The sequence below is a fragment of the Mytilus trossulus genome, unplaced genomic scaffold, assembly GCF_036588685.1.
Source record: "Mytilus trossulus isolate FHL-02 unplaced genomic scaffold, PNRI_Mtr1.1.1.hap1 h1tg000210l__unscaffolded, whole genome shotgun sequence".
In the NCBI taxonomy this organism is placed as follows: Eukaryota; Metazoa; Mollusca; class Bivalvia; order Mytilida; family Mytilidae; genus Mytilus; species Mytilus trossulus.
In genome coordinates, this window is record NW_026963310.1 from 1,029,756 (window position 1) to 1,043,835 (window position 14,080).

Below are 14,080 nucleotides of genomic sequence, written 5' to 3' on the forward strand. Positions count from 1 at the left end.
GAATTAGGCGAAAAAGGACAGTACATTGTACAATCAGACTTTGCCTCTATTTTTTTCTAACAATTTGACAAAGTTTACAAACATTTACGCAAAAACAAATATCTACGTTACCGCTTGCTCATTATGGAAGTAGGGTAACACGAGACTAGTAAAAGTACAAGTATAAATAAAGCAAACAATTATATTGAACATTTTTGTTTGTACAACAGTTGGCTGCTATAATAATAAATGGAGATATGGGATATGCAATTTATAAGAAAGCAACAACTGGAGACAAGGCCAAATTTTTAAAGTACTAAATTTCTGCATTACTAGCGGGAAATTTACGACACCTATCAGGGTAAATGAAAATAAAATTAACACCATTCAGATTCCGACACATATTTTGTTTTCCATTTCTCTGAGCAGGAATAACGTTACATTCTGTATTCAATAACGTCACACGTTTTCTGCCAAATTCTAAGGGTATCAATCAACTTTGAAGCCATTTATCTCAAAAACAAGGATGGTGACATTTAACTTTCTATACGTGTATGGATTCAGAATGCAATCCTGGATATTATTTTAGTTTTTTGTTTTTCTCCGTATATAAGAACATAGCCATCCATTGGAAAATCTAAAAAGGTTAGCCGAAAAATAGGCATATATATCTAAGCAAATTTGTCACCAAAATTGACGTTTTCTTATGAAAATACCAAGAAAACCAAAATGGTGACCCCCATTTTTTATTTCATATTCCGATGTAACTCGATTCAAAGAACATGTGTGCCAAAAATTTTGGAAATCGGGAGATATGCCATTCGGTATCCTGTTACCTTAAGGTGGGTCGTTAAAATCCAGCACAATTCCTGTTTACTTACTTGTAGTTCAATCTTAGCTGTTAGTATCTGGAAATCTTTAAGTTTCTTTAGAGATATCCGTTTGCCTGTTCACTTACTTGTAGTTCAATCTTAGCTGTTAGTATCTGGAAATCTTTAAGTTTCTTTAGAGATATCCGTTTGCCTGTTCACTTACTTGTAGTTCAATCTTAGCTGTTAGTATCTGGAAATCTTTAAGTTTCTTTAGAGATATCCGTTTGCCTGTTCACTTACTTGTAGTTCAATCTTAGCTGTTAGTATCTGGAAATCTTTAAGTTTCTTTAACGATATCGGTTCTCCTGTCAGCTTGCCAAACCCTGCTGCAGAACAGTCTAAGGAGTAACTTGGTAATCCACTGACACCTGAGAACTAAATATATCATACAGACATAAATTTTATATATAGTATAGAAAACTAAAAATTGTTATAAATGTAATTTTACATAAAGCGTGGTAGACCATCCCTGCCTGAAAATTAAATATTTGATAAAGATAAGAATTCAGAATATAAAGTTTGGTATTACAATTATTTTTTTTTTACAGCTGTTGATTTCATATAAAAAGCGGAGTGTGATCATAAAATAGCTAGATATTGGTTTTCCCCTTTGAATGATTTTACACTAGTAATTTTTAGAGGCTCTTTACAGCTTGCTATTTTGGTGTGAGCCTGGCTCAGTGTTTAAGAAGTACTTAGACCTATAATGGTTCACTTCTACAAATTGTGACTTGGATGGAGAGCTGTCTCATTGGCGCTTTTACCACATCCTCTAATATCTAGATAGTTCACTGGAGATCTGGTCCAGTCAATTAATCAGTATTGACCTATTAAAACATAGTTTCTCTGAACAATAAATAATACACTACCTTACAAGTACAGATAAGTTTCCCGTCATTTGTGATGTTACCAGAGTTGTCATGAACTTCTAAGTTAAAAGTGACAGGTTTACCATTCTCTATTTCTACTTCTTTGTCATGTGGTACGACTAAAAGAGAAGGCGATCCTGCAAAACAAAAACACTCAAATGATTACATTCTGATTGTCAAACATCCGGATCCTGTCTAGGCTTAACTGTAACCTAGACCAAAACTTAATGATAGTTCATGGACCTCCTTTTCGAGATATTTGAGATTTAAAATATGGAGGGAAAGGCTGACTCAGACTTTTACCTTATATTTGCATTGGTATTACATGTATAACTTGGGTCTCAAAACAAATGAAAGAAAATTAAGAATCTTCTAAAACTTTGGTAAATGACCTATCATGAGCTATTAAGTCTTCTATGAAAAAATAAATGGGTGTTATTTTTATACTCTTATACATTATAACAATTCTGCCTGGTACAAATCTAATGTATGTCGTAGTTCTATTGATCAAATTTATATGATAGAAATATCAAGTGTTCTGTTTTATATTAAATATACCTGGTAAAAATCTGATCTTGAGTGTCTGAGATGCTTCTACCAGCTGTTTGATCTTTACTGTTAAACTGAAACTCTGAAATAAACATTGAAATCTTCAATTTACTTTCTCTTCTCAAGTTACATACTCAATGCTATTTTTCTAACTAGTTGTAAATTTGTTCTTACTGGAATAAACTATTCTGTTATGAAGTTTTATGTGTCTTTTTCAATGTCCATAGTTGTAATTGAACCAACTACAATAATATACACAATTAGTGACCGTATTGCCTTCAAACAATTGATACAAAGTTTAATTTTGAATTCCCAATGCAAATGGATGCAATCTTAACCCTAATCAGTGCTCATAAGCACTTTGATTTTTTTTATACTGTAAACTGTAAATTCAGAATTATTGCCAGGTTTTCATTTATGCGTATATATCTGAAACATATAACTGTATAGAAATTTTCCAGACGTTGCAATAATTAGTTTCACGTTTTCATTTATTCTACAATATTAACATTAATAAATGTTTTCTGCTCTTTGGTCAGGCTGTTGTCTTTTTAACACATTTCCCATTTCCATTCTCAATTTATATTTTACACAATAATTTAGAGCATTTTTTTGTGATCGATGAGTGTTCACCACCATATTGAATTAAGATATGACTGACTGATTATAGATGTGCACAGGCTACATTTTTTAATTGTCGTTTTTCTTAGAAATTCAAACTTGAGATTGATAACAAACCCAATCTAATTAAAATTAAATCTCTCACTTGCTCATTTTTTAATGCTTGGTCGCTGCGTGGGAGATTTAATTTTGATTAGATTGATAACAAACCTTTCCAGATTTTTCTCCTACATTGCCCTTAGCAACACAACCATTGATGAGTAAGTTACTCCCCTTGACCTTGGTTGACTGGTAGCTTATATCTATTTCACTAAAAGTAAACATGTGAATCAATATTAAACTTTTCTTCTCAAAATGTTCTACAATTTTAAGCAAACAAATGAATTGGACAAAAATTGAGAAAGCAATAAATTTGTTAACTGGACATCATTGAGATTATCATAAAATGTTTACATCAAAGAGAAAAGGTTTTAACATCATAAAAGTAAAGTGATTGTTGTATGTGTCACAAAGCGTTTGGTTGAATTCAATCAATCTTAATTGAACAGATCCCTTATTTTTAAAGTATGATACGAAAGATGACAGAAGTGATCCTAACTAGACACAATAAATATTAAGGTGGTACCCACCACCTTCACTAAAATTAATTTGGCTCTTTCAATTTTCAAATTTTTTTAGCAAAGAATTTACTTTTAACCTTTGACAAAAAATTTGAACCAAGCATTCTATCAGAAAAAATACACTGGTTATATAGCAGTTTGGCAAACTCTGATTTTGATCATCGAGAAGCTTAATATTCCATTAACGGCCCATTGTAATTAAAACGTTCAGCTGATTTTAAAGAGTTTTCTCCCTGCAGTGTTAGGTACCACCTTAAATCAATGTTGTTCAAGTCATGGTCGGTGTTTAATGAATAGACTTCATAAAGTTTTATTTGCTAGTTACATTCAGAAATACAAACATAGCTATAAAGCTGACTGTAGAGTATGGATTTCACTCATTGTTGAAGGCTGTAAAGTGACTATGATTCTTAATTTCTTTGTAATTTGGTTTGTCACTGGAACGTTGTCTCATTGGCATTCATATCACATCTTCTTATTATTATATTTACTATTCCTTGAAATCTTTCAATCATGATGTCTTGTTTGTTAATTCCTATTGAGTTCAAACAGTTTGTTAATTCCTATTGAGTTCACACAGTTTGTTAATTCCTATTGAGTTCACACAGTTTGTTAATTCCTATTGAGTTCACACAGTTTGTTAATTCCTATTGAGTTCACACAGTTTTTTTAATGATATTTACCCTCACATCTTTTAATAATACTTAATGACATTAATTGCCATAGGTCAAAACCTAAAATCTGTCTGAGGAAATTATTTTTTTAACTCACAGAGTATTAACTAACTGTTTACCTTGCTTCTAAGACTGGTGTAAAGGTATCAATAGGTTTCGCTGGGTTACCAAATTCATCCTGGAATTCCAGTGGAATAGTGAAGGGTAAACCTATACGGAATGGACCGTCCAGCATACCTACACTGAATTTCTCAGGATCACTTTCTGTAACCAACAAGAACATTTACAAAATTATTTTTGCTTCTGGCTTCTGATTATGATGTTATTCTTTCTTTTTGCTTCTGGCTTCTGATTTTGATGTTATTCTTTCATTAAACAATATTTAATACTCAAAAAGTCACTTTGAAAATTTGTAACAACCTATACAAGTCAATTTTAGAATTTCACAAACTTTTTTAATTTGGAATTTGAGATATATCCCCCTACTTTTCTATTTAACATTTCTGATGCCGTACATCTCTTGAAAATAAGTAAATTTGTATACACAGAACGTAGATTTTGGAAAGGTCCAGCAACTCTTTAGCTTATTGCTCATATAATTGGCATGGGTTAATAAAAAATCCAGCTGACTAGCCAAATAATTTACTTTCATTTCTTTCTACTGCTGTACTGTTCAATATATATATATATATGGTGTTAGGTGGTTGCCTGATAAAATGTACAAGCCAAGGTCGTTTAATAAATCATGTAAAGGAAAACACTTGTTTTTCACCAATACTGTATGTGTTCTTTATTAATTCTTACCTATAACTGTAAACTTTATCTTGTGTGATGGTAGCTCCTTGCCAGAGTACACTGTATTTCCACTTTCATTTAATACAACTTGTAGAATCAAGGTGTGTGCACCTAAATTTCTCACATTCTCTAGAAAGAAAAAAATAATCATGTTATTATTTGTTCCCTCTCAACTTTTAAATTACAAAAAAATAATTGAAACTGGCAGAAATGAAGGTAGATGTAAATGAAAGGTATTGTTTTAATTTCTGAAAAAATTATTTGAATATAATTGAAGATAAGAAACATGTTTTATTAGAATGCCCAGAATATGCAGATTTTCGAACAATATTTTTTACAGTGTATGGAATATAGAAAATAGTTTTAGATATTTGAGTAATGTTGAAAGTTTTTGTTGATGTTTCATGATGACAGAGTATGCTATTTTACAATGAAAAATGTCTTGTATACTCCTAATAAGTGTGTTTGTTTTTTGTATAATTGTTTTTTTCAATATTGTGGTGTTTTATGCTAAGACATATTGATATTTGTTAAATATGTAATATAAATGTATTTTTAATGTGTGTTTTACACTCTCTCATAAATCTTTTCAGAGTTGCTTTTTTATAAATTGATTTGTTAATATTATATTGTGTATTATATCAAATGTTTTAAAGAGAGATGAGACTCTAATAAAGAATGTGTTGTTGTTGTACAAATAAATACTGTGAGATGAGAAGATCAATTTTGTATTTGTTTGTTTATTTTTTTGCTGTACACACTGTTACAGTTGCCTAGCAAAACGTCATTTTAATTTCTGAACCAATAAAAAAATTTGGTAAACTTATCTCCATAATTTTTCCCCATTTTCTGAACCAATATCCCGAAGGTTTTACTATACTCATTCATTTTTCTAAACCAATATCCCCAGGTTTTATTATACCTACTCATTTTCCTGAACCAGTATCCCCAGTTTTAACTGTACTTACTCATTTTTCTGAACCAGTATCTCCAGGTTTTACTATACTCACCCATTTTTCTGAACCAGTATCTCTAGGTTTTACTATACTCACCCATTTTTCTGAACCAGTATCCCCAGTTTTTACTGTACTGACTGATATGAGATACTATAACTTCATCTCTTGACGGTCCTACAAATAAACAAGTTAAACATAGTTTCATTACCATAAAAATAAACAGTACCAATTTATAAGCAGGCAGTATTAATTTCTCTCTAAGAGCCTGAATCACTCATCTAGCTAAAATTGAACATTTGCAGTCAAAAAAGGAACAAATTACTCATTTTCTAATACATTTTTTCAACCACATTCAAGATTACTATTTGATTCTGTGTTATGTACGAACAGCATTAGGATTTTAGCTATGGTGTCAATATTGGCAGGAATTAAATATCAAACTCTATACTAGTACTAGATACTGTGGATTCATTTATCTTCGTGGGTATCAATTTTTTTCGATTGCTGAAAACTTGCATTTTTGTGGATATTTTATTCCTTTGTTTTGCCAATTACTGTATACAGAGCCTATGAACATATGTTATTCGTTGAACATTTGAATTTGTGGTTCACCTCTACGCACGAAACCAGAGAAAATTGGTATCCAATGAATAGTCATGAATCCACAGTACCTAAAGCCTCTTTCAGATAAAGTTTAGATAAGTTGGATTCAATTGAGAAGCATTTTTATAATAATCAAACTAATGAGTCAAAACAACTCACCATGCCAAATGATTTTGAGTTCTACCAGTAAACGTTTAGATGAAGCAGCATTCCCAGGAAGTTTACTGATCGTCTCCCCTTTTTTATTAGCTATTTCTATCTTAATGGCACCTACAAAAATTAAAATATATACTAAAATACTGACCTTACAATCAATCAAAATATTATAAATATGTTATTCAGATCTCAGACTGAGTATATACTGTGACATTCCTGGCTTACAGTTTATCTCTCCTGAGCAGAAGACATACCAGTATCTACTAGTAAGTCCTTTGTTAATAATGTATCATTGTCATTTTCCTTAGTTTCTTTTGTTATTTATTCTATCATCAGCCTCAGACTTCTTTGCAACTGAATTTTACTGTGTGTATTTGTGTTTTTATTTTACCTAAATTGGCTAGAAATATAGGCAGAGGGTTGAGATCTCACTAAACATGTTGAACCCCAGTGAATTTTTTCTACTGTCCCTGGCCTTGGTTAGCCTTGTATTAATTTTATGATTTTATTTCAGTTATCGTTTTGGGGTTTTGTATGACATCCATTTTCACTGAACAAGTACACGTTTGTGTTTGGGGGCCAGCTGAAGCCCACCTCTTGGTGCAGGATTTTTCATGCTGTGCTGTACACATGGCCTTCAGCTGTTTATTGCTCTTAAATTGGGTTGTTATCTCTTGGACACATTACCCATTTTCAATTCTATATCATTAAATTAAGTTGCTTATTCCTGTAAATAGACATAGTAAGCTATATTTATAGAAAGTTATGTTATTATTTCTGTAACACAAATATCAAAATATGTAAGTAAGGGTTGTTCCATTTATCATATACATTTATGGCAGCACTTTGACCTATAATTGTTAACCTTTAATTCTTTGTAACTTGGATGGAGAGTTGTCTCAATGGCACTCATAGCCCATCTTCTTATTTATATTTGACTGTAACACCTAGGGGTGGATCCAGCCATTTTAAAAAGGGGGGGGGGGTTCCAACTACATGTCCCCATTCAAATGAATTGATCGTCCCAAAAAAAGGGGAGTTCCAACCCTCAGAACCCCCCCCCCCCCCCCCCCCCTCTGGATCCGCACCCCTAACACCATTAGTTTTTACATACCTACAGTTTCTCCTGCTGCTCTACTTTCATTTTGTTTCACTTCAAATCCCTCTGGCCATGAGACTAACAACATTGACGGTAGTCTAAAAAGACAGTTACTCTTGTCACAATCAGATTTTATGGCATTGAGGCTCTTTTAACAAAATATCTTACAACAAAAATTGATCCTAGTAAGTTATACTGAGATGTTCATTAATTACGAGTATTTTTTTGGAAAGATTTTTGTGAAATGTGTCACAGAATTGTGTTGTAATGAAAAAGTAGGGTAAAAAAATACAGCCTCACTCATAAATGAAAACATGACTAATACCAGGCCAGAACCTTAGTCTCTACATGTAATTGATTATAGTATAAATGTTTCTCTGTTCTTGTTTTTTTATATAGATTGGTTTTCTTATTTGAAAGGTGAACTTTTAAAAATTGCATCCACTACTTTATACAAACACAAAAATATCATCTGGAGTCAAACCTTCCCCTAATTTTTTTCCTGGAATAGCCCTAATGTTTGGAAAGGTAATAGGGGAAGAAATCAATAAAATTGTCTTACACAATTTAATTTTTTTTCTTCTGTAATAGTTCTTACTTACTTTGCTTCTTCTTCCTCTATGTATTTCTTTATAAGATGTGGTGAGGCCTGTCTGTCAAGTTTAGATAATGGAACGACCTTGACCTCATCATACAGGGATCGTGGTTCCTAAAATACATGAGAAGTTATAATCATACAAGGGTCTGTCAGTGTCTATCAAGTTTAATTATAGGAAAGACCTTGATTTCATCGTACAGGAATCACAGTTTCTAATATGTCAAGACAGTAACTGTCAATGTACTTAATGAATAAATGACATCAGAGGAACATCAATCTTACCAAACACCCCAAGGTTGACTTAGATCACCTTAGGTCTATTTTTTAATGGTAGTAAAACAAATGTGTGGTTCAAGTTTTTGAAATTTTTATCTTTTTGTCAAAGGCTCAAAGCAAATATTTTGTCAAAATTTTATGAAAAATTAGACGAGGCAAATTAATTTTAGTCAAGGTGTTTGGTACCATCTCAAGAGGACTTTAATTAAATTAAGACAAGGTCATGAACATTATTAATTGACCTTAACATACCTGTATGACCTCTAAGTCGCCACCAGTAGCAAAGACATCACCTTCATACTCTCCGTACAAATAAAATCGTTTGATTGTTCCCAGCAGTGTGGGTAATGTACGGGTAATTCTAACCTACAATATAAAATAGTTCTGAGCAGTGTGGGTAATGTACGGGTAATTCTAACCTACAATATAATAATAAATACTTTGATTGTTCCAAGCAGTGTGGGTAATGTACGAGTAATTCTAACCTACAATATAATAATAAAATCGTTTGATTGTTCCCAGCATTGTGGGTAATGTACGGGTAATTCTAACCTACAATATAATAATAAAATCGTTTGATTGTTCCAAGCAGTGTGGGTAATGTACGGGTAATTCTAACCTACAATATAATAATAAAATCGTTTGATTGTTCCAAGCAGTGTGGGTAATGTACGGGTAATTCTAACCTACAATATAATAATAAAATCGTTTGATTGTTCCCAGCAGTGTGGGTAATGTACGGGTAATTCTAACCTACAATATAATAATAAAATCGTTTGATTGTTTCAAGCAGTGTGGGTAATGTACGGGTAATTCTAACCTGTAATATAATAATAAAATCGTTTGATTGTTCCAAGCAGTGTGGGTAATGTACGGGTAATTCTAACCTACAATATAATAATAAAATCTTTTGATTGTTCCAAGCAGTGTGGGTAATGTACGGGTAATTCTAACCTACAATATAATAATAAAATCGTTTGATTGTTCCCAGCAGTGTGGGTAATGTACGGGTAATTCTAACCTACAATATAAACATAGTGAGATTTGTATGAGCATTCATCTTTATGTTTACTTTTTTAGTTTCTTCTTTCTACAATTCGAATAAAATCTTTGGAATATTTTGTTGAGAGCAGTGGTATGGGTATTTTTTCACTGTGATACATGTAGAACAGCAGTTAATTCCAGTAAATATGTCTTTCCCGTAGAACGAGCACATGTTCACATATCTTTAAATATCATTTTATACTATAAGCTTATACACTATGTTCAATTTTATTTTTAGCTAGATATTTCTCGCCTAACATTGAAGAAAGGTTAAAAGTGTCAACTGTTTTTGTGTATGTAAATGACCCTATTAATAATCAATTGTGTATATGGAGCTTGCATGATGGTGTATAGAATGCTAGAACGTATGAACTTACTAATTGCCCTTTCTTGAAGATTTTACCATCCCACTCCACCTGTTGGAACTCTGCCCATGGAGTCTGTCTCTGTTTTGGTAGGTCAGCACGTACTACCTGACCTTTGAACTCAGTGAAATGAATCTGTTTATCACAATGTTCATGACATTCCTTCAGCCATTGTAGAAACTCCTTGTCTATAGCTGTTCTTTTTTCCTAATGTGAAAAAATGTTTACATATTATCAGGACGAAGATTATTAAAACCATGAAAAATGACAAAAATTCTTCAATACCTTTAAAATCTATGTTAATTCATTGATGCAAATGTACAAAAGAATATAGATATATTTTCTTAATGTTTTCACAATGTTGCAAATAAAAGACACATCAAAATTTTTTAACTGAAAATTCCTCCTTTTCCAATTATGTTCAACGTAAAATTAAATCTTTTAAAATAAGTCTAAAAAGAATACCAGACGGGTGCCACATCTGCTAACTCTTCTGAAGCACTTGAGATCACTCATGGTGGGATATGTGTTGCTCAATCTATAATTTTCTATTGAGTTTTGATCATGCTGTAGTTTGTCTTTTGGTATTTTTGTAATCTTTCCCATGGCATTGTCAGCTTGTTTTTGACTTATGTCTTTAGATGTCCTTTTTTATAACATTTTCATCTGTCGTTTATAATTTCAATATCATTGTTTTTACAGTAGATTTTAGCAAAAAAAATTGTAAGGGTTCCACGGAACCCAGTGTCTCGCCTATTTTTACTGTTGATCGCAGGCTAAAAAAAAATGAGGCAAAAAATCTATGAAAATATACCTCTTGATACTATCTTATGATTGTAAGAAGCTTCTGTCCAAGTTTGGTAAAAATCTAGGATATTTTATGAATCTGATAAATGTTTTGAAAACTTTAACTGCAGACTGTACATAATGTTAACTGGAAAAAAATCTAAGTCCATTTAAAAGTAAAATACCGAAAAAATGGAGTTATCTTTTTACAAAATTTACTTCTGGATACTATCTTATGATCATAAATAAGCTTCTGTCCAATTTTGGTACAAACCCAGGATAGTTTAAGAAAGTTATTAAAATCTTTAAAACTCGAACCATAGAGTGAATGTAATGTTTCCCAGCAGAAAAATTAAGTCCATTTAAAAGTAAAATACAGAAAAAATGGATTTATTTTTTTACAAAATTTACTTCTGGATACTATCTTATGATCATAATCAAGCTTCTGTCCAAGTTTGGTACAAACCAAGGATAGTTTAAGAAAGTTATTAAAATTCTAAAAACTTTAACCACAGATTGAATGTAATTGCCCATGCAGAAAAAATTAAGTCCATTTATAAGTAAAATACGAAAAAAATGGAATTTAATTTTACAAAATTTACTTCTGGATACTATCTTATGATCATTAACAAGCTTCTGTCCAAGTTTGGTAGAAATCCAGTATAGTTTAAGAAAGTTATTAAAATTTCAAAAATCTTTAACCACAGAGTGAATATTTGTTGACGCCTCCCTACGAAATGTAGGATCGCTTAGTCTCGCTTTTTCAACTAAAGTCGAAGGCTCGACAAAAATCTTATTGCAAATAGCAATGATAATTTCTTTAATTCTTCATGCAACTTAAACTGGTTCTGTAAAGATTAAACAGTTTTCATATTAAAAATTAAAAAAAAGACGTGGTATAATTGCCAATGAGACAACTCGCCACAAGACCCTTATTAATAATCACCTGTCCATTATGTATTCTATGATAGGCTGTGTTCTTCTCCTTCATTCTCATTTCAAGGTCAATAAAGGTCAACTTATTAGTACTGACTTGGAAATGATCATTTGTAAACAATACGCCAGAAATCCTGCAAAGAACAGATATTATAAATGGTTCATTTTTAATTCTGTAATTGTTAACAGTCACATGATAGTTGTTTACTTTAATTCATTGACAAATAGTTCAGGTATTTTCAAGATGAAGAATTAATATACAATTTAACATTATATACTGTTAACTAATTTTCTTGAGCGATTTATTTTCACGAGTAGAAAAATAATGCGAATGTCAATTGTGGCAGAAATTAAAAATTTTGCAAAATTAATTGCCACAAATTGGGATAGTACGGGCTAAATGCAAACTTTCCCTGAAAATAAGTTGGTTTACAGTAGTAAACATAAAATACATCAAATTTTCATAATTTTGTCTGATTAGTAATTAGTATAATCAGGAAATATGTGTGTAATCATGTAAAAGATAAAGGTTTTGTAATGTGTCTTCCGACGACACAGAAAACGACATCATACCATTATACGAACGCAAAATTGTTTTGAGGTCGTAAAATAATTAAAACAATATACTGTAAATTCAGAAATTATTAGGAGCATTTATTATTATGATTCTAAAATGACCCACCCATTTCAAGATTAATTATTGCTGTTACAAAAAAAACTTCATACAAATTTATGAATCAGATATCAGAATGTGAGGTCTTAGATATATATTTGCAATACTCAGTCAGTGGCATTATTGACAGTTAATTTTATATACATTACCCATAATGCATTAGAATCAGGAACAGGAAATTGTACAGCATGAATTACCTACCTGTTGTAACATTCCAATGGTAAGTTTTTTCCTTTTTTTGGTTCTGCACACCATTCAAAACTGTAAAAAAATAATTGGAGTACGCTAAACATAATATTCACTATCTTTGCAAATGTCCTCTGTCCTATCAAATTTGTTAAGCTGTTTATCTCATTCAAAGGTACAATTTCTTAAGAAAAATTATGGAATCACATTTGTTTCACTTTCCAAGTGGAATTAGGAACACAAAAAAGTTTTACTGATGTACTTAGGCGAGGTTTTGGAATTTAAGTCAGATTTTAAGATTCCTTGTTTTTTTCCCCTACAATATAGGATAAAATAGTTTGCCCCATAACACCCATTTTTCTTTTCATATACAACTTCAATAGCTCAAAAAGGTTAACCAAAATTTTTTCAATGTTTTTATATTTCACCTTAGTACATTTTTTAAGCAATCTAATTTCTGTATAGGCCCACAATAAAGGCAACAGTAGTATACCGCTGTTCAAAACTCATAAATCCATGGACAAAACAAAATCGGGGTAACAAACTAAAACTGAGGGAAAGACTCACTCTTCTATAGATGTATATGGAATTAGTCGGCCATTCCAGTAACACTCAAATATTGGTCTCCTTCCTCTTCCTGGTCTGTCATTGGCAGCATAGTCATGTTCATCAAACACTTCAGGTTCACCTATAATTAACAATGTATGTATCAGACAGCATAGTCATGTTCATCAAACACTTCAGGTTCACCTATAATTAACAATGTATGTATCAGACAGCATAGTCATGTTCATCAAACACTTCAGGTTCACCTATAATTAACAATGTATGTATCAGACAGCATAGTCATGTTCATCAAACACTTCAGGTTCACCTATAATTAACAATGTATGTATCAGACATTAAAGAATCAAAGCATTGTGAGCACTAAAAGTACAGATTGCATGCATTTTTCAATGTGAAAAGTTATGTATATAAGCAATGGATGGCATATTTTTATATAGAAATAACTTCTTTGTCCATCAACTACAATAATGAACAAACTCCAATTATAGTATTGATTTTAATGGTTATTTTAAAAATATATTATGTCATTTTCAATCTATAGCTAAATTTCTGCACAAGTATGTTGATATGTGTATACACCATTTTCCTATTTAAATAACGGAGTATAAATTTACTTGATAAATTACTTAAAATATACATGGACAATGTACAGTGTGTTCACCTCTATGCACATTTTTTTTATTTTCTCAAAATTAGAGCATTGTAGAGATAAGATCTGGATATAGAACTATCAAGCAAGTAGCATAAGGGTTTGAATGCATAAATGCACTCTTCAACACAAAAATATCAGAAATAATCTAATTGGCTGATTTCTGAAATAACTATCTTTACTTTTAATCCTTCTCCTGTGTGGGTC

At 31.4% G+C, this 14,080-nt stretch overlaps 1 protein-coding gene across 1 annotated transcript in view; it reads right to left on the reverse strand.

The window, feature by feature from the left end:
• Positions 1-14,080, reverse strand: part of LOC134700992 (structural maintenance of chromosomes flexible hinge domain-containing protein 1-like) — a 69,758-nt gene that overhangs the window by 43,123 nt on the left and 12,555 nt on the right. Inside the window, exons 11-25 of the mRNA XM_063562135.1 lie at positions 13,225-13,345; positions 12,673-12,732; positions 11,809-11,932; positions 10,089-10,283; positions 8,920-9,033; positions 8,396-8,502; positions 7,809-7,891; positions 6,698-6,808; positions 6,032-6,109; positions 4,989-5,108; positions 4,304-4,448; positions 3,101-3,200; positions 2,279-2,351; positions 1,721-1,857; positions 1,092-1,226 (exon numbers count right to left, since the gene is read on the reverse strand). Coding sequence (XP_063418205.1) covers positions 1,092-1,226; positions 1,721-1,857; positions 2,279-2,351; positions 3,101-3,200; positions 4,304-4,448; positions 4,989-5,108; positions 6,032-6,109; positions 6,698-6,808; positions 7,809-7,891; positions 8,396-8,502; positions 8,920-9,033; positions 10,089-10,283; positions 11,809-11,932; positions 12,673-12,732; positions 13,225-13,345 — 1,703 coding nt within the window. The remainder of the gene's footprint in view (positions 1-1,091; positions 1,227-1,720; positions 1,858-2,278; positions 2,352-3,100; positions 3,201-4,303; positions 4,449-4,988; positions 5,109-6,031; positions 6,110-6,697; positions 6,809-7,808; positions 7,892-8,395; positions 8,503-8,919; positions 9,034-10,088; positions 10,284-11,808; positions 11,933-12,672; positions 12,733-13,224; positions 13,346-14,080) is intronic.